This window comes from Fusarium proliferatum (assembly GCF_900067095.1).
Source record: "Fusarium proliferatum ET1 genome assembly, contig: FPRO_scaffold008, whole genome shotgun sequence".
Taxonomy (NCBI): Eukaryota; Fungi; Ascomycota; class Sordariomycetes; order Hypocreales; family Nectriaceae; genus Fusarium; species Fusarium proliferatum.
In genome coordinates, this window is record NW_022194797.1 from 707,643 (window position 1) to 724,292 (window position 16,650).

General features: G+C 45.3%; 10 protein-coding genes across 10 annotated transcripts; 2 read left to right on the forward strand and 8 right to left on the reverse strand.

Annotated features, from left to right (window-relative positions):
* Positions 1 to 784: 784 nt before the first annotated feature.
* FPRO_13956 (uncharacterized protein) lies at positions 785 to 1,939 on the forward strand (the record flags this gene model as incomplete). The annotated part of the gene is made up of 3 exons (XM_031218929.1): positions 785 to 827; positions 927 to 1,281; positions 1,351 to 1,939. 3 exons carry the CDS (start codon positions 785 to 787, stop codon positions 1,937 to 1,939), a joined length of 987 nt encoding a protein of 328 aa, XP_031084738.1.
* A 3,255-nt stretch (positions 1,940 to 5,194) lies between these two features.
* On the forward strand, positions 5,195 to 6,217 carry FPRO_13957 (uncharacterized protein; the record flags this gene model as incomplete). The annotated part of the gene is made up of 1 exon (XM_031218930.1): positions 5,195 to 6,217. One exon carries the CDS (start codon positions 5,195 to 5,197, stop codon positions 6,215 to 6,217), a length of 1,023 nt encoding a protein of 340 aa, XP_031084739.1.
* A 190-nt stretch (positions 6,218 to 6,407) lies between these two features.
* FPRO_13958 (uncharacterized protein) lies at positions 6,408 to 6,959 on the reverse strand (the record flags this gene model as incomplete). The annotated part of the gene is made up of 1 exon (XM_031218931.1): positions 6,408 to 6,959. The coding sequence occupies one exon, from the start codon at positions 6,957 to 6,959 to the stop codon at positions 6,408 to 6,410; it is 552 nt and encodes a 183-aa protein (XP_031084740.1).
* A 592-nt stretch (positions 6,960 to 7,551) lies between these two features.
* On the reverse strand, positions 7,552 to 7,884 carry FPRO_13959 (uncharacterized protein; the record flags this gene model as incomplete). Its single annotated transcript, XM_031218932.1, has 1 exon — positions 7,552 to 7,884. One exon carries the CDS (start codon positions 7,882 to 7,884, stop codon positions 7,552 to 7,554), a length of 333 nt encoding a protein of 110 aa, XP_031084741.1.
* Positions 7,885 to 8,761: 877 nt separating this feature from the next.
* FPRO_13960 (uncharacterized protein) lies at positions 8,762 to 9,508 on the reverse strand (the record flags this gene model as incomplete). The annotated part of the gene is made up of 1 exon (XM_031218933.1): positions 8,762 to 9,508. One exon carries the CDS (start codon positions 9,506 to 9,508, stop codon positions 8,762 to 8,764), a length of 747 nt encoding a protein of 248 aa, XP_031084742.1.
* Positions 9,509 to 10,515: 1,007 nt separating this feature from the next.
* Positions 10,516 to 10,983, reverse strand: FPRO_13961 (uncharacterized protein; the record flags this gene model as incomplete). Its single annotated transcript, XM_031218934.1, has 1 exon — positions 10,516 to 10,983. The coding sequence occupies one exon, from the start codon at positions 10,981 to 10,983 to the stop codon at positions 10,516 to 10,518; it is 468 nt and encodes a 155-aa protein (XP_031084743.1).
* A 573-nt stretch (positions 10,984 to 11,556) lies between these two features.
* Positions 11,557 to 12,039, reverse strand: FPRO_13962 (uncharacterized protein; the record flags this gene model as incomplete). The annotated part of the gene is made up of 1 exon (XM_031218935.1): positions 11,557 to 12,039. The coding sequence occupies one exon, from the start codon at positions 12,037 to 12,039 to the stop codon at positions 11,557 to 11,559; it is 483 nt and encodes a 160-aa protein (XP_031084744.1).
* A 551-nt stretch (positions 12,040 to 12,590) lies between these two features.
* Positions 12,591 to 12,962, reverse strand: FPRO_13963 (uncharacterized protein; the record flags this gene model as incomplete). Its single annotated transcript, XM_031218936.1, has 1 exon — positions 12,591 to 12,962. One exon carries the CDS (start codon positions 12,960 to 12,962, stop codon positions 12,591 to 12,593), a length of 372 nt encoding a protein of 123 aa, XP_031084745.1.
* Positions 12,963 to 13,571: 609 nt separating this feature from the next.
* Positions 13,572 to 13,934, reverse strand: FPRO_13964 (uncharacterized protein; the record flags this gene model as incomplete). Its single annotated transcript, XM_031218938.1, has 1 exon — positions 13,572 to 13,934. One exon carries the CDS (start codon positions 13,932 to 13,934, stop codon positions 13,572 to 13,574), a length of 363 nt encoding a protein of 120 aa, XP_031084746.1.
* A 1,329-nt stretch (positions 13,935 to 15,263) lies between these two features.
* On the reverse strand, positions 15,264 to 15,818 carry FPRO_13965 (uncharacterized protein; the record flags this gene model as incomplete). The annotated part of the gene is made up of 2 exons (XM_031218939.1): positions 15,264 to 15,754; positions 15,806 to 15,818. The coding sequence occupies 2 exons, from the start codon at positions 15,816 to 15,818 to the stop codon at positions 15,264 to 15,266; spliced, it is 504 nt and encodes a 167-aa protein (XP_031084747.1).
* Between the last annotated feature and the right edge of the window lie 832 nt (positions 15,819 to 16,650).

Here is a 16,650-nt window from a genome sequence, read left to right on the forward strand (position 1 = left end):
GCGGCTGTACTAGTGAGTCCGATATTAGTATTGCTAAAATGGTTGAACAATTGAGCTTGTATCTGTGACTCTGTGCCTGGCAGTTGCCTCACTTTAGCCCTCAGCACAAATCCAGAAGATGCCCAACCAGACACAGTTTGTAACCGTAGAACAGCTGGATTTTCTGCAGTACCTCTACAACAGCCACAAACGTAAGAGAGGGCGAGTTCCGTACAATGAATGCCATTTATTGGTTGGTACTGTCGATGCGAAGTTCGAAAACCTGTTGAGCTAGTGAAACCGACGTCCAAAGACTCGCCATGAGTGACATAACGAATGTGATATCCTGAAGAGAGTGAGTCGCTATATACACACCATATGTATTTGTGTATTTGTGTCTGGAATAACATGTGCCAGTTCATGTTCCGACACACCACCCCTTTTCCTGTCACATTTCAGACCTGATGGAGCGGTATGAGTACATGCAATACAAAAGTTCTACATGGCGGCGCATTTGTACGTCAGGTATTGGTGTTCGGATTCTTGCCGTGTCTGAAGGAAGGCCTCAGATGCAGAACAAGACATTTACGGCAAGAGAAGATGTCAGCGGCCAGCCACAAATCCCAAGTGTGTCGGCACAGTTGACGCAAAGCTGTTGACTGTATTTTTCATATAATATATAAAGCCCCTCAAATATCTAGTCAGAATGAAACATACCTATACATTACTGTACAGAGATCAGAGGAAACCTAGACTATGTAATCAGCACACAATCTAAGAACAATTCTCTCTTGTTTCTTCCGCCATGGCCGATACATCTATCGAACAACCCCCGGGTGCTGAGCAAAGTCATGCACTACAATAGCCACCAAAAATATCCCCGAGCAATCACAGCTTGGACGCTAGTCCACAAACTCGTGATGCTTATTCTCCACCCACTGGTATAGGCTACACGGCAACATCTGCTCTTCCTGCGCGAATGCAGACTGAAGCAGGCTTCTACAAGACCTTCATCGTTGAGGTTGTCATAAATGGAGTGTATGACCAAGCTTCAAACTCTAACAAGATCAAGAAGCCGAACTGGCCTCGGGGAAACTTTGAGTACTTACGTTCACCACTCAGAGATGTCCTGGGGGCCTTTGCCAGTACCTCAGTGTTCTACAATGACACTGAAGGCACCAGTGGCAACACATACATCGACTCACCTAGCCCATTTGTCCATAATGATGGGCAGAGTACATACATGTGGTACAAAGAAACAGACCAGAATGCCTACCTGGCTTTCAACATCAAGTCCCATAAGTACATCTTTGTCGATCCAACGCTGCCCATCAGAGCACTCTATTTCCCCTAAATCTTCCAGGACTCTAGCTATCCAGGCTTCAGCAGACTTGGAACCATTCAGTTTCACAAGTTCTCTGCACAAGGTCTGACCCTAAAGAGCTACTGGGACAATGAACCCATTCATTTAGACATCACCAACGGCCGGGGACTGGGTTACTCTGGAGCAGCTCTATGCTTGAATGTCCTGTCAATCATGGCAGCACTGTGCATTCTGGATGATAGGGTCGCTCGCCGCGCTGATGGCACGTGTATCTGCTTCGATTCTATTTGGCTGCTTCGAGAAGCAGCCTCGCTCAGTGTGGCAGACAACTCTGTTAGTCAATGGGGTTCAGGAGACTTCCACAGACAGGGAAAGAATTGTACGTCGATAAATGAAGGGATTCGCTTTGTTTATGCTCCTCTTGATAGGCCTGCATGGTCGAACTTTGTCAAGCAGATCGTCGGAGCGGGGTTGGGTCTGATTCCTATCCTAGGTCCTCTCCTAGCACTCAACTGGGACATCATATACTCATACTTGGATGACCCGGCAGGATTTGCTGAGTATGCTCATATCGGCAAACAATGGTTGTCTATCTTGAAGCTCCAGGCAGCAGAACTCAAGAAGGCAATCAAGTAGAGATGGATGAATGGATGTGTCTGGACCGTTGTATGGAGTTCTCCCCAGAGTTTAAGCTCGGCCGGTCTTGATAAGGGGTGTTTTCCCGTTGTATTTCTTATCCGTGTGAGGTGCGTTTGCGGCGCGTGATGTAAACCATCAGCTATGAGGTCTATCAACTCAAGTATTTCTCATTTTTTGTCTCGGTTCAGGAAATAAGTCTATCAGTAACCTTCATGCACATTACGTTTGTTTCCCTTGAGATACACCGCTGTGATTATGGCCACTGGTGTCCAATATTCACAACGGTTCGCCTATTATTAGTAATGAATAGCATCAGGCATGAGACGACAGCTTCTTCAGAAGATGTTATGATAATCCTTGACACTATCCAATATCATAAAAGGCGCCTGTTTCATGAATCAATACCCCCACTTTCCTATTCCTGTCCTTGGAGAAGTGATCATAGCCATCTATAAAAGGTCAAGGTAGTGGATTTACAAATCATGCGAACTATTCAAAAGCCTCAAAGCCACTAATATCCGCTATATAGAAATCCCTTACTTAATATTCATCGAGACTATGAGTAGAGTCCAAGATGTGCGATAGCGTGTTAGTAAAGTATATAGGCTGTTGTGGCCATGCTATCAGTTCAGGCACAGAATTCGTTCCGTGTGCTTTACAAGGAACAGAGTATTTTCATGTGAATTATCTCGAGGGTAATCGGGATGGCTTGATAGAAGGGGGAGGAAGAGGGGAAGAAGAACGCTATGGAGTTCTAAAGCTGCAACCTTGATCAAAGAAACCTAGACAAGGGATATTGTCAGTATAGGGAGAAGCTGATCAAATACACATTTTTTTGTTTATACACTGATTCAGTGAATCATAATCAGTGCGGTTTTAACTTTTGTGAATCCGTGCAGGTCTTTACTGGTGGCTATTTTGACATCTCGCCAGTAGGTGATTCACTGTAGGTAACCAATTGTTGTATTACTTCGAGATCACGTTGACTCCTTCACTCCAGCTCCAATGTGATACACCTACAAAAGTCGGAAAGTATATAAGCCAATCTTTCAGCAATTTCCCAATGTATCTTCCCAAAACCTCCACAATATATGATATTATAAGCACCACTATCCTCAACTATTCTCGCGAAATCTACATTAGGAATAAGGAATCTTCTTGTTCTATTAAGCATAAGCAAACCATGTGCACTACTACGTATATCAGATACTGGGGCTATTGTGGTCATTTGATAAGCACAGAGACCGTTGACAAGTTCTGTGACAAAGAACGATGCGTCAGAGACTATGATTCGAAAGACCCACTCGTCTATAAGGAATGTGGCCCCTGTGAGGAGGCTCGGAAGAAGGAGGAGGAGAAGTTGAAAGCACTGGCTGAGTTATGATGAGATGTGAGGACGTGGGTTCATAGGTTCGAAAGGTTTCTTTACTCTAGAAGATAGTAGACTTATCTAAATCACCGTCGATGGAGTTTTTGATCCCCTGTATCTTGTCAGTGACAACATCTCTGTCAAAGTATATAAACCAGGCCTTAGGCTGCCTCTACCAGGAAATGGAAAAGCTAAAACTTCTAAGATACCAGAAACACATAAAAGAAAGCTAATTACGGATACAATTTTGAGGCCAATATGTGCAGAACAATACACACCTCATCTTTGTGTCAGGTATGCGCCCACACGATCGGGTTCAGAATAGACGGGGTGCCATGCAAGAACCCAGGGGATATGGAAAAAGGATGCACTGCCGAGTTTGAGGAAAGGACTGATTATATATCTTCTGACTTTTGCCAGAAGTGCGAGGAGAAGAAGAAGAAGAACCAAGGCGAGAAATGAGGACTTTAGTTGATAGCTGGAATGAAGTGCGGGCCGGTCATTCTCTATCATTTTGATTAAAGACATCTTTTAATAAATACAATCGTGTGATACTAAGAGTTGGACAGTCATTGAGCCTTGATGCGTGGTTTTACATATCGAGTTCTTATTGGCGAGACGTGGGCATATTCACAGCCTAGCGAGCAGTATATAAATCCAGCCAGAGGCTCGCTTTTTGACACTCTATATCTCAAAAGAATTCCATAAAACAAGTCCTCAACCATAGGAAGTAACAACTAGCCCCCCACTGTGATATCTACCACTGCCGTCATGTGTAAGACAGTAAGCATCCGATATCAATGCGAAGATTGCTGGGCCCTGGGCCATCACGATACTACTGTGACGCCGTGCGAGACGCCACGGCACAGGAAGAAATGCAAGTCTGAGGTTAAAATAGTAAATGAGTACTTCTCCCCAATATGGTGTTCTGTTTGCGCGAAGAAGAAACGGAAGGAGAAGAAGTGACTTGAATCACTACGGGAATTAAGGAGTTGGTCACAAATACTCTATCAACAGACCAGAAATATTTTCTGCCCAGTGTCTTCTAGATTCACGAGTGAAGGGCTGTACGAAATCTATTCAGTGTAGCTATTGTGGTCAGCTCGAATCATGGGCAGTCAGTTCTCTTGGGCATAAATACGGCACTGTTTCTCTTGTAGATCTCGAAATAAAGCCATTGGACAGATCTAGTACCCCCAAGAAGTCGACATAGGTACCAAGTTCGTCAACATGTGTCCTACCACCTTCGTGGAATACTACTGCAACGAGAAGAAATGCGACTACTTGATTGGATACAAGCAGAGCGAGACGCCTTACGACGACAAGAAGAAGTTTCCGCGAGCGAAATGGAAAATCGAGATCGATTTGAGAGATGGGTATATGGATTGGAGGGAATGCTCAAAATGTGTTGAAGCGATGAAGAAGAAAGCAGAGGTAGTTGTTTGATGATGACTGGTCCCTCCGGGCTTTTGGAGTGGTCAGCAACCATGATGAGATTCGATGAGGGCGAAGGATCAAGTTAGCAGTTTTGGGAATAACTTCAAATCAGCCAGCCGCCAAGCAACGCCCACTTGATAAGTCTTCCTGTCCCGTCGTACTTTAGAGAAAGTATAAATTGATGATGACGGACGAGGCACAAACAATATTCTCCATTCCAACCATTTGATTCTCATAATTAATCATTGAAAGCTCTATTGATGCTGCCGCGTACTTGATGTGAGAAAACACGTAAGCTCACCATCACCCGATCCTCCATTGACCATCGGAAGTCGGCGATCCAAAGTCTCACGTCAGTCTTTCTAAATCCTTCAGCAGTCCAAAGAATTAATTCCTCCCTCTATTCATTCCAAACATTTCATCTATCGCAATACTAGTCTGTCAATATGTTGTTCCAAGACCTAGCGACAGAGATCATCGAACTTATCGTACAGAATTTGACAGCGCGGGCTGACCTCAACGCCTTCTGCCAGTCCAACAAACGATTTTACCTCATTCTCAACGATCATGTCTATCGTGAGGATGCGCACTGGCGATGCAACGCGCTTCGATGGGGTTCTGAAGAGGGCCTCATTTCAGTGGTAGAGAGATCACTCGAGCAAGGCGCTGACATCAACTACACCATCAACCACGAGGACGAGACTGCCTTGTTTCCAGCGGTCCGGAAACAGTACTGGGATATTGTGCATCTGCTGCTGGCGAGAGGTGCTGATATTCACCGCAGGAACAAGATTGGGGATAATCTTGTCTACTTTGCGGTAACGACTGGCAGTTATGGTCTGGTGAAGCTCATGCTGGATCAAGGTGTCGATCCCAACTCTCATGTGAAAGGTGATGTTCCTCCCTTGTTGCTGGCAGTGCGAAGAGGGTATCTCGATATCGTGAGATTGCTCTTTAATAGCGGAGCATACATTGATGATAGCGACGACTGGGGCGAAACGCCTCTGCATGTCGCCGTGGGTGCATCTCAACACGATATCCTCAGTTTCTTCATCGAGAAAAACGTTTTCCGCGAAGACAAGGCTGGGGCCCGAGGTGCTGACGTACTGGAGATGGCTGTCATACGAGGAGACATGCCAACATTAACGCTGCTTCTTGAGGGCGGCGCTGACCCACTTGTTCGAAGATGGACGAGGCATCATGCGATTATCACGGCGGCACTAGCTCGGGAAGATGACATGGCAATCTTGATGACAGAAAGGCTGGTAGAAGAACTCGGTTTCATTAGTGAGCATGGCAAGGAGTTACTCTGGTATGCTGTCAAAGGAAGATGTCAACGATATACTCGCTACCTGTTGAACAAGGGTCTCGATCCGGATAAGGATCTATGGAAGGAAGTTGATGGTTCAATGGTAGGAGGTTCTGCCCTAGTAGTCGAGATGCTGGGCGCTGGTGTATTAACAGCATAAGACGGAATTGGGGACGGCGGGAAAGTGGTTCATCACAAGGAAACAGAAACGGATTATGATTAATACCTTCTTTATTCGAGAATCGCTAGTTAAGCAAATACAAAGAGATGCGCTGACTTTCAACGTCAAAGTTCTTTTCTGGCATCAGCAACAACCCAATTGCTGCCTCAACCTAGTCCCATGATCAATCTCAAGATCGCTTTTTCTTCACACTTTCATGAAGATCATTAAGCCACTTGAGCTCTTTTTCTTCCTCTTCTAACTTCTTTTTCTTCCTGTCCATCTTTTCCAGTTTCTCTTGGACATCTTTGAGGTCAGCGAACCCTTTGTTCCACATGACTTTCAACGTTCGGACCGTATACACATCACTGAAGCCCATGATGGAGCTTCTGGTGTCAATTTTCGAAAGACTGTTGTCTTTATGCGAGTGTTTCTTCTGTGACTCTTTTTTGTGAGAGTGCTTTTTGCTGGGATTCCTCTTGTGAGACTCCTTCTTGCATGAATGTTTCTTGTGCGAGTCCACCGCAGATCTAGTTTTCTCTTTTGCTCTATCGCTTTTCGGCTCATTCTCTTCAGACCCATCTTCCTGGGTATGTTCCTCCTCAGTGTCAGAGTCAGAGTCAGAGTCCTCGCGCTCGTCTTGGGGGAGAAGCTTAGAGATGTTTTGAGGTGCAAGTTCCGATAATCCGTCAAGCACTCGATTCTCAGTTGTATTGGTCTCTTGAGTTTCGTTGTCCGCCATGTTTTCGTAAGATGATGCAGATGGGTACCGGGCAAAGTCGTGGGTTTCGATGAAGTCAGCGGGTTCTTTAGTGGAAGCTTGGATACGAGATCTGATGTACAACTTCGAGCGGCCAGGGAGGCTTTCATTTAAACTTCAACTTATTCCTAAGAATCCTTGCGATTCACGACTTCCTATTTCCAGCTCTTGTTCATTGCCAATATTTCCCCAAAAGCAGGTTCCTCGGGGACAAATGATCACCGTGTAGTCCATCGGCTGCTGTCAATCTCTCAATCAATGACCTTCCAGCAACACCAGTGGTCAGATTCTCGTTGTATTCATTGCCGCCGCGTTTCTGAGAAGCCACTGCTGATGTGAACTGAACTATTCGACTGGCAAAAACAAGCCACCTTCTGAAGAAAATGGAAGTCCACACTATATATGTGTATTGCGATATTTTGAGGGCCGCTCACCTCTATCAACACAATATATAGCTTTTCACTCCCAGACATACTCCGAAGCAAATCCACCATGAAGTACTAAAAGGCTCTCTGTTTATGCTAGGCTATAAGTTTCAAATCTGTGATTTTACCCATCATAACATCCCAGATATCTATCTTCTTTGTAGCCTTTCCATTGCCTTCTGGTGCCTCTTCTTTGTTTCCTTAAGTTTGTCCTTCTCACGATTCAATTTCTGTTTCTTGTTATCTAGCTTTTGCAACTCTGTTCGAAGCTCTGTGATGTTCTCTTCCATATCCCTTTCCCCATCATTTCTGCCACCTTTCTCTAACTCCTCGATGTCCTTCTCGACATACTCTCTATCTTTCCCGAGTTTTTCTTTTTTAAACTTGACTGTTTGGAGTTTCGCTTTAGTTTCCTTAATAGCCTTGCCGTGTGCTAGGAACGCGGGAATATCAAAGAACCGGGGGAAGTTTCTGTTAGGCATTTTGATTGGAAGCTGTGTATAGTATTTCTGAGGCGAGTAACTATCATAGTATACTAGTTGGGCAGCAAGTGGATTGGTTATTTATAGGTCTTGTGTTGCAAAAGCTGGGCTTTCTACTGGAGTGCAACGGCAATGAATCGAGGTAGTCTTGCTCAGATATAATTCCCATGGTCCCATTTGGGTTCTATGTTCACTGCGGCTTTCCTTACAACTTTTGTGTATATCTCACTCCTCCAAGGGCCCAGGCTTCATTACTTGCCCTCGGCTTTATTCGCTGACCGTAGCATCCACCAGTTACGGGGCTTTGTCTTGTTCAGAGCTAAAACACACAGCGCTTTCACGCCAAACTTGTTTAACCACCCATTCAGAACTCACCACTAGCAGCCATCCTCCTTTCAGCTCAAATCTATGTATTTGCCCTCTTTTGACTTTATTCGGCTTGGTATAATGTGGTGGGCGCTGGCTCAAGATCAGCGCTATTTCCTTGGAATTGAAGAGGCTTTGGAGCCTCAGTTCTCGATACCAGATTTCTGTACTTCAAAGTCTACATAAGGACCATAAGGACCATAAAGACCCTTTGGCTCGTGCAGCTTTCTTTCCATGTATGTATTCAATCACTCGCTCGGCTAATGGTTAGTAGTCAAAATGCTAGGTCCTGTTTTACTGGCAATTTGAGATTAGAACAATAGTGACTCTCTTTGTTATAAGGCCACACGACTGAGTCAGGATTGATGATAGAGTCGTGTTTTAGAAGCGGTCCATAAACATGCTTTCTTAGCCTATTAGCTTGAAGTTTCTATTGAAACATTAAACGATGTTGTTTGTATTAAGTCACACCGTAACTATGCCTCTTTCCTATGCGCCTTGCTGTCTACCCTCAATTTCCTCTCTTTTTTGTTTCAACCGGAGTTCTGATGTACGGAGTGCGGTTTAGATAGTGGTTGATAGTCTTGCTCAACGAGATGCGCCCATATTCGGGTGAAGCATCTATCATGGTTTTCTTGTGAGAGTCCTCCTTCTTTGATGACTTGTTCGAGTCTCTTCCGTGGGATTCTTTCCTGTGAGGGTCCGATCTTCGTGACTCCGGTCTGTGTGAATCCTTTCTGTCAGAGCCTGACCTATGAGAGTCTTTCTTGTGAGACTCGGATCTGTGAGACTTCTTCTCGTGATAGTCCGTTCTGCGAGGCTCCCTTCCATGAGAGTCGCCTCTGTGAGATTCTCTTCTATGACTGTTTCCCCTGTGCGAGTCCATTTTCCTGGGCTCCTTCTCTCTTGAGCGTCTGGTAGATGAGTTCTCATCAAAGTGAACACTACTTCCAGTCTGTCTTTCTAGTTCATCTGCCAAGGGTACATTATTGCCATAAACATGATCTTGAGGAATGCTTTCCCGAGGCTTTCCCTTTTCAAGTCTAGATTGATTGTTCACCTGCATATTCTCGGGTAGGTCCTGGGGTACGAATGCAGAAATATCTTCGGCCACGACCTCTGATGGGACATAATTGGGCTCGTTCTGAGCTTCATACACAATCATATCGGTGGCTGCATTCGCATACAGGCTCTGAGGCGTATTGCCTGTTGCAAAGTTCTCCGAGGGACTATTCTCTTGGGGGTTGTCTTCCAGCATGATTTCGTTTGGGGAGGATGATAATGAGATCAGTGATGGTATTACGTGCTGGTAGTTCTTCACTTGAGGATGTGTTGGTAGAGATCTAATGCACAACACGGTGGATATCCGGAATCTCGTCTTGATATAGCAGTACACGGTACTACTCGAGTCTCGATTCAATACGAGTGACCTGCGATACGCGATGAATCATGTAGATAGATGTTTCAGTTCCTTACAACTAATCACCATCACCTTTTTGACTGCTTCACTGGGCATTCTAGAAAGTCACAGGTGAAGAGGTAAGAAGCTCCTCGGAGTTTCTGAACCTGAAGGTCGTACAGATCAGCCCGTCACTTACGGTCCAGGTGGTAGCTACGTTGACAAGACTGCTCGAACAGAGTCTCATGATCCTTTTCAAATCAGTTTATCTTTCTACAACTCGCTCAAAACTAACCTCTTCTTTTGTTCCACGCCATGGGACTGTGTCTCTTAGCGAATCTCCAGCGAATCGGCTGTTTTGTTCTCTATCATATGCACCAACACAGAGTCACAGCACTTTACGCTACAAACAGAGCGATAGAAACCTCTAGTTGAATTCAGTGACTCTCGTCACTTATTTTCCCTCTCCACTGGGTATTCGTTCGTCTTATCAGTGCCTAAGACCTAAACTTGTGGGCCCATCAGCCTCAGGAAGTATTGTAGTTGTCGCGGAAGACTCAGCTGTTGTCCTATCCACGATGTTCCTCTTTTTCCAAGATCCTACCAAAGTCATCATTTTGTACTTCATTCAATATCCAATACATTTTTGTTTTCCCTATCTTGCATTGTCTATGATGTAGGTATAATAGTGCGCACATATTGCAGGATACCGGCAGTATTGTCTCGGCCATATTCGCCTTTACCCCAGGCCATTTTACACTGCGCTGTAAGTGGAGCCCTCCTTGTGAAACACACTTCTCCCTGAACTGTAATTGACCTTGTCTCGATTTGAACTGGATTGGATTCAAGGAGAAGCCCTGGGCTTCTTACCTCGCTGAATGATTGCTGCTTTTCTTCCAGCTCTCATAGCTCCGCGGCTCTTTGTTCCTTATCTGGGCTTCCAAGACTGCTCTCCGATTGCATTCCTCCTCAATATCTCTTCTCCAAGATTCCCATTCCCTCTTTATCGCTTCCAACTCATATCTTTTGTCCTTTAGCCTATTCAGCTTTAGCCCTTGATCAGCACTATACTTTTGGCAGTTCTTTAATCGCAGAGCCGCACTCTCGATCACCTCACGCGATGCTCCTTCTCCTTCCTGTCGCCGGATGACACCCTTGAGCTTTTTATTGTTCTCTTCTAGAGTCTCCTTCGTTTTTCTGAGTTCATCGATTTCCTTCTTTGTATCCATGATCATCTGCTCTAGGTCATGTATGTTGTCCCTCGCGCGGTTGAGATCTCTTTCCGGCACCCACCTTCGTAGCTTGTGTTCACCACAAATCGCTCTGCCGGACATATTGAATTGAGGATTGTTGAAATTCTTGAAAAGTGGTATCTCTTGTTGTAACTTGCCGGTAGCTTGTTTAATCGATGAGTTTACTGCCCCTATGGAGCGAGCCTTGCATACTTATAGTGAGGGCATCCGTCACATAATATGAATCACAATGGCTCTTGGTCTTGTTCGCCGATCATTATCCGCCCTTACTGCTTTTACATGGTGACGAACAGCCCTTGGGTAGTCGTGTCCCCATCACGAGCAGCTACACTCTGTGGGCACTGAACATTTGACTCAACCAAGAATCCACTACAACGACCGAATCGAGATTCAATACTTGGTAGTTCCAATAGCTCATGTCAAACACGTCAGAATAATCACATAAATCTTAACCCAAGTCCCGTCCTATTCCTTCATTCTTTTATTGGATTTCTCGTCACCTATTAGATCTTCTCAGAGGCGCAACAAGAAGTGACAGTGGTAAAATAGCAGATTTGCTGCTAAGGCTAAATATAAGGTCGTTATTAGATCTTAGTCAAGTTAAATTCAATAAGAAAACCCTCAAAGTCAACTACAGCTGCTTCTCTTATCTATCTAGTCTCGAGTGTACTTGCTCTTCCTCCAATCCTGATACCGCAAGCCTTCCTCACGTCTCATCCACTCCTCAAACCTCATCTCCTCTTGTCTAGTCTCTAGCTTCTCTCTGTAAACCTCCCACTCCCGTATCTTCTTGGGTATCCCCAGAGCCTTGAGATCCAATTCAAGCAGCGTTTTCTCGTTCTCTAGACACGTCTCCCTGCTTTGTTTCAACGACTCGAGCCCGGTCTCCAAGACCCTTCTCGATGCTCCTTCTTGCTGTGATCTGTCCAGAACTTCCTCGAATCTTTCATTGCTCTTGGTTAGGCTTTTTGTCTTATGATCAAGCTTACCTATTCTTTCATTCAGTCGATCCTTCTTGTCTTGCAGTCGTTCGATTTTGCTTTCTGCAAGATCAATCTCCTTCTCTAAGAAATGCTGCTCATCATGTTCCTCCCGTGGTGGTGTTACCTCAACTATAATCACTCGTTGGTCAGACATGCTGGACTAAATTGCTCTTGAAATTGATTGCAAGGGATGTCTCCGGTTTTCGATAGCCGGTCGAATAAGCTGTGATGAGGGGAAGATTATTGCCACAGGGGTGAACCAGGTTCGGAATTTATACCCAAAACCATGAGTCACCCTAACAAGAATCAAGTTTCTGTTCATTTTCATTAACCACTGTTCATCATCACACACTGGCTGAACATGGCCAGTCCACTACCGTACATCACGCAAATCGCTGGCGACTTTGTGGCACTGAACATAGTACTCAACCACGAATCTACTACAATGCCCGAATCGAGTTCTGGCTTTCCGGTGTGTCATTTCACGCGCCAAACCGATCACCCATGTTCTGGGAATTCCTGTTCTATTATTTCTTTCTGATCTCGTGTCGTACCTTCTCTGAGGCAGGACAAAAGGCAACAGTGGCAAAATAGTCATTCAGCTCCTACATTGAATCTCGGTCGTTTCAGGGTTTCACCGAAGATGCGATTCAAATCACTAGATAATAGCTAAGCAATGTAGGTCCCATCATTTCCCATATCCCCTTAGACGCGTAAGCTGAGACGATCTCTCTTCTTGGTCAGAGACTTTTTCTCGCGCTTTGTTTGTTTCAAGACACGCTTAATCTCCTTAAAATCACGGTTTCTCCTGCGCAGCGTTTCTTTGGCCTCCTCGATGTCCCTTCGCTTTGGCCGCCTCTTACCTTTCAGTAGTTTCACTTCATCTTTCGCCCTTCTCACTCTCTTCTCATTCTCGTCTCGCCGTCTGTATATCTCATCGATCTCCGCACGTATGCTGTTCAGTCTTCGGTTTAACACGCTGATGCGCTCTTGAATTTCCCACTGTGCCCTTCTAGAGCGAGGCCTGTCGGTGGATCGTCGGGCATTGGATCCCATTCGGCGGCGACTCCAGAACATGGTCTATTTTGTTATTCACCGACTGCACAGATCGTTAGTTGTCTTCTGTCTGGATTTACCTTGGTTCGATGGCAGACTCAGAAAGCATGGGATGGCTGAGGTCTTTTAAGGGCTTTTAGAGTAGGGACGGACTATAACTAGATGATGGTCACTCAGAGCCAGCGCAGTGAAGAACTCTCTGAAGCGTGCTCGTCACTGGCGTTTTCACTGGCATTGTCATTACTGTAGTTTGGCACTAGATTCTTTGGGAAGCTAAACCTATAATTATCAGCCATCTACCGCCGCGAGACTCAGCTGCGAATGACGGAGACTTAATCACAAAGGCATGAACTAAGTTCTGTTAATTGCAAGTTTTGCTGTTATCATCCTGTCGAGGTTCATTTCCTTCGCCACCTAATTTCCTCCTTTATTCAACCATTTCCATTTCGTGTCCCTTGTTCGCTTGTGTGGTGTCAGGGATCCGAGAGGCAGTCACTACATTGCCATTTGAAGACAATATCATATGAATAATCGTCCCAAAATCCCATCAAATTATTATTGGCATCTAACAGGGATAGAGTCAAGTGATCCCAGTGTGTGTCTTCCTTGTTGTCCCGTTCTCCGAATCCCTCACTCATTATGCTGAAGATGCCATCTCTTCAAAAATATCTCCTCCTCCCCAACTCTAGTTTGTTCCAACACCTTTATGATCCCTTCCATATCAGCAACCCTGTATTTCAATTCTTTCTTCTCCTTCTCTATTTCCTCCTTTGGCTGTCTCTCGCGTTCCATGCGCTCTATTCGCTGCCATTGACTTTTCGCTCTTTTCACCCTCTCTTCTTTCAAGAGGAACGTCTGCTCTATCTCCAGCCGTATAGCAGCCAGTCTTTCACTCAGATTCTTGATTTCCTGTTGGTTTGGGCCTTCTGTGTTGCTGCGTGGGCCACTGAGTTGTGGATCATTGGATTCCTTACGGTGGCGACGCGAAGGCATGGTGTATTGGTGAATTCCGTGATTGTAGAGATGAGTAAATATTTGTCTTTGGAGGTGTTTGTATCTTTGGTTGACAACTGACTGAGAAAACTCGGGATGCCTTATGCGTTTTATGCACTTGCTAGTTGCAGCGCAAATGGTCTCAATCACTCACAGCATGCGCAGTGATGAATTTCATTTGACGTGCAGTCATTCCCGTCACTCTCTCTATCGTAGCTTGTTCACAGATGCTTGTCCTCGCGTGCAAGCAATCACTTCTGTGTCTGAGATTTCTCTCGTATGCCACTGCGCTGTTGACGGGCAGGGTGCAGTGACATACCCTCCCTTGGCGCGGAGTCTGGCAATGTGTCGGCTTTGTGACTCTGAGCTTTGTGTGAAGACAATGACGAGATTGATCAACAGTAATACTTCTTTGGGGCATACGGCCTATCGAGTTCTCGGGTGATATTATGCGAGACTTGATTTCCGTAATGAGTTTTCGATAAAGAGGACAATGATACACGTTGTATGACAAGAGTGAGTAACTGCTGCATGACGGTGCTGACAACATGCATGATTGTCAACACTGTTCTGGCTCCAAGCCGTTGGATAGATAAAAGACCTAACCAGGTCTAACATCCCAAGTGTCTCGATAACAAAGATACATCAAAAAATATTCAATCACAAACCTCTGCAAGTCCATTCAGTACATCAACAAACCATGCCTTCAAACCGACACTACCAGGGCCAACCCAATCCAGCCACAAACCACCAGATCCGCTTCCGCACTACTAGAAAGGCTCATCAATTTCAATACGTTGTTCTTGGGTCAATATGCGAGGAAAAAGGGTGTAGAATCGAAACATAACGAGATGGTTGATAGACTCCAGTCGTTGGTGGCTGAAGCGCGACGCAGGCTGAGTAATCGGCAATCAGATCAAGATATGTTCCACATTTCTGCGGAATATCGCAAGGCTTTGACCCAGTTTGAGATCGATTTGGCATCATTGCGCAAACTGTCGCAGGAGTTGGCAGATACAGCAAGGAAGCAAGAAGAGGTATTGGTGGAAATCACGAGGGGACAGAATGATCAGCAAGAGAGTAACTGAGATGTGAATTGAATATTCAAGAGCGCCATTGCTTAGCTCTGGAATTTATATTGATGCACCTAAATTTTGCTTGCGCAGGGCTGTAAAAACAAAAGAGAAAAAACACGCTATGGGTATGATGTTTCCAACATGACAAATTACCAAACGCCCGCTCAAAAAAAGTCAACGCTGTGTATCCTGGCGCCACCAATCACAACAAAAAAAACACTTTTTTGCCCCTTCATGCCCGACGCCGTGCAACCTATTCCACCACGCGAGTCTTCCACGCAAGCACGGCTTTAGGCGCGATGCTCCAGACCTTCTTCTTGGGCTCCAGATTTGTATCCTCCTCCGCATTATAGCCAACCCACTGCACGCGATACTTGTTCTTCTCCTCCGCTATGATTCTGAGTATTTTGTACATCTTGAACCCCGTGGCTTCGCACCGCCCGCCGATGCTGCGCCAGTAGTTGAGGACGATGTCCTGATAGTATTTGTGAAGATCGATTTCTTCGGCCCAGCCGCGAGACCAGGTGTCGGTTGAGCTGAACTTGAATTTTATCCGGAAAGAGACGTCGCTTGTTTTCTTGTTCTCTATGTGAGATTCTATTTGGATGTCGTAGGCGCCGATGAAAATCAAATCGTCATAGTCTTCTGCGACTTTGATTTGTGAGCAAAAGTTGACACGTTGAGGTGGAGTCAACATACATTCTTCCTCTGGCGTGGCCATGAGAGAAAGATATGGCTCGATGACTGAGAAGAGTCATTAAAAGGATTATAAATCAGTCCGAGCGGTGATCTCACCTTTTTTAGACATTACTATTGAGATTGCTGTGTCGCGATTATTGAGGCAAAAATGGATCAAAAGTTTGCTATCCAAGGCAGGATTGCCAAAAGGAGAAGTTGAGTTTAGTTGAGAGAGAGAGAGATGGGATATAAGCGAGAGGAAGAGGAATATTAGCATAGTCAAGCGGTAGAATCGCGCTATAAAGTGAGTGATGACAGAAGTGAACAAAGAAGTGTGATGCAGGTGCAGAGTTCTGCCTGTCTGATGAGGTGTCAACAAAGGCGCTTCCGCAGTGTGACTAACCCCGGTCAAAGACGTTTGGCAGCAGTGTCGGTCACTTCTCACATCCCACCACTGCTCAACATGAACGAGCGGCTCATGGCAATAAAATGGAAAATGAGTTCCTTTTCCTGGAGAGAAAAATGGCGGTAGAGGTGAAATGCGGGAAATTGGGCAAAACATTGTAGTCGTCATTTCGATATTTTCGTTTGGTGTAACTTTGTGAGACAGGCCCTAGCTGTGGTGGCCAATCATCCGCTCGAGAAATTTACTGAGGTTCCGGAGTGTGAGGATGGGCTGGATTTGAGTCACAGCTTGGGGCGGTGTTTACTGGAGTGGCGTTTGATATGTCGGAATTTAGATAGGAAACGGAGGAAGAAGTGGCAAGTTGTTTGGTATTCTGGGAGAGGCGGGAAAGATCTTGATCTCATCCACTGCTTATTTTCCGCTTGTGTTTTCGTCTCCTTCGCTCTTGTCTTAGATTTCGGAGACAAAGCTCACGGCGACGATCTTAGTTTGCTGGCTGGAAACCTATTGATTTGGTATTGGGTTTTGAGGAAACAAGCTGGTAGTCCAAACGCGG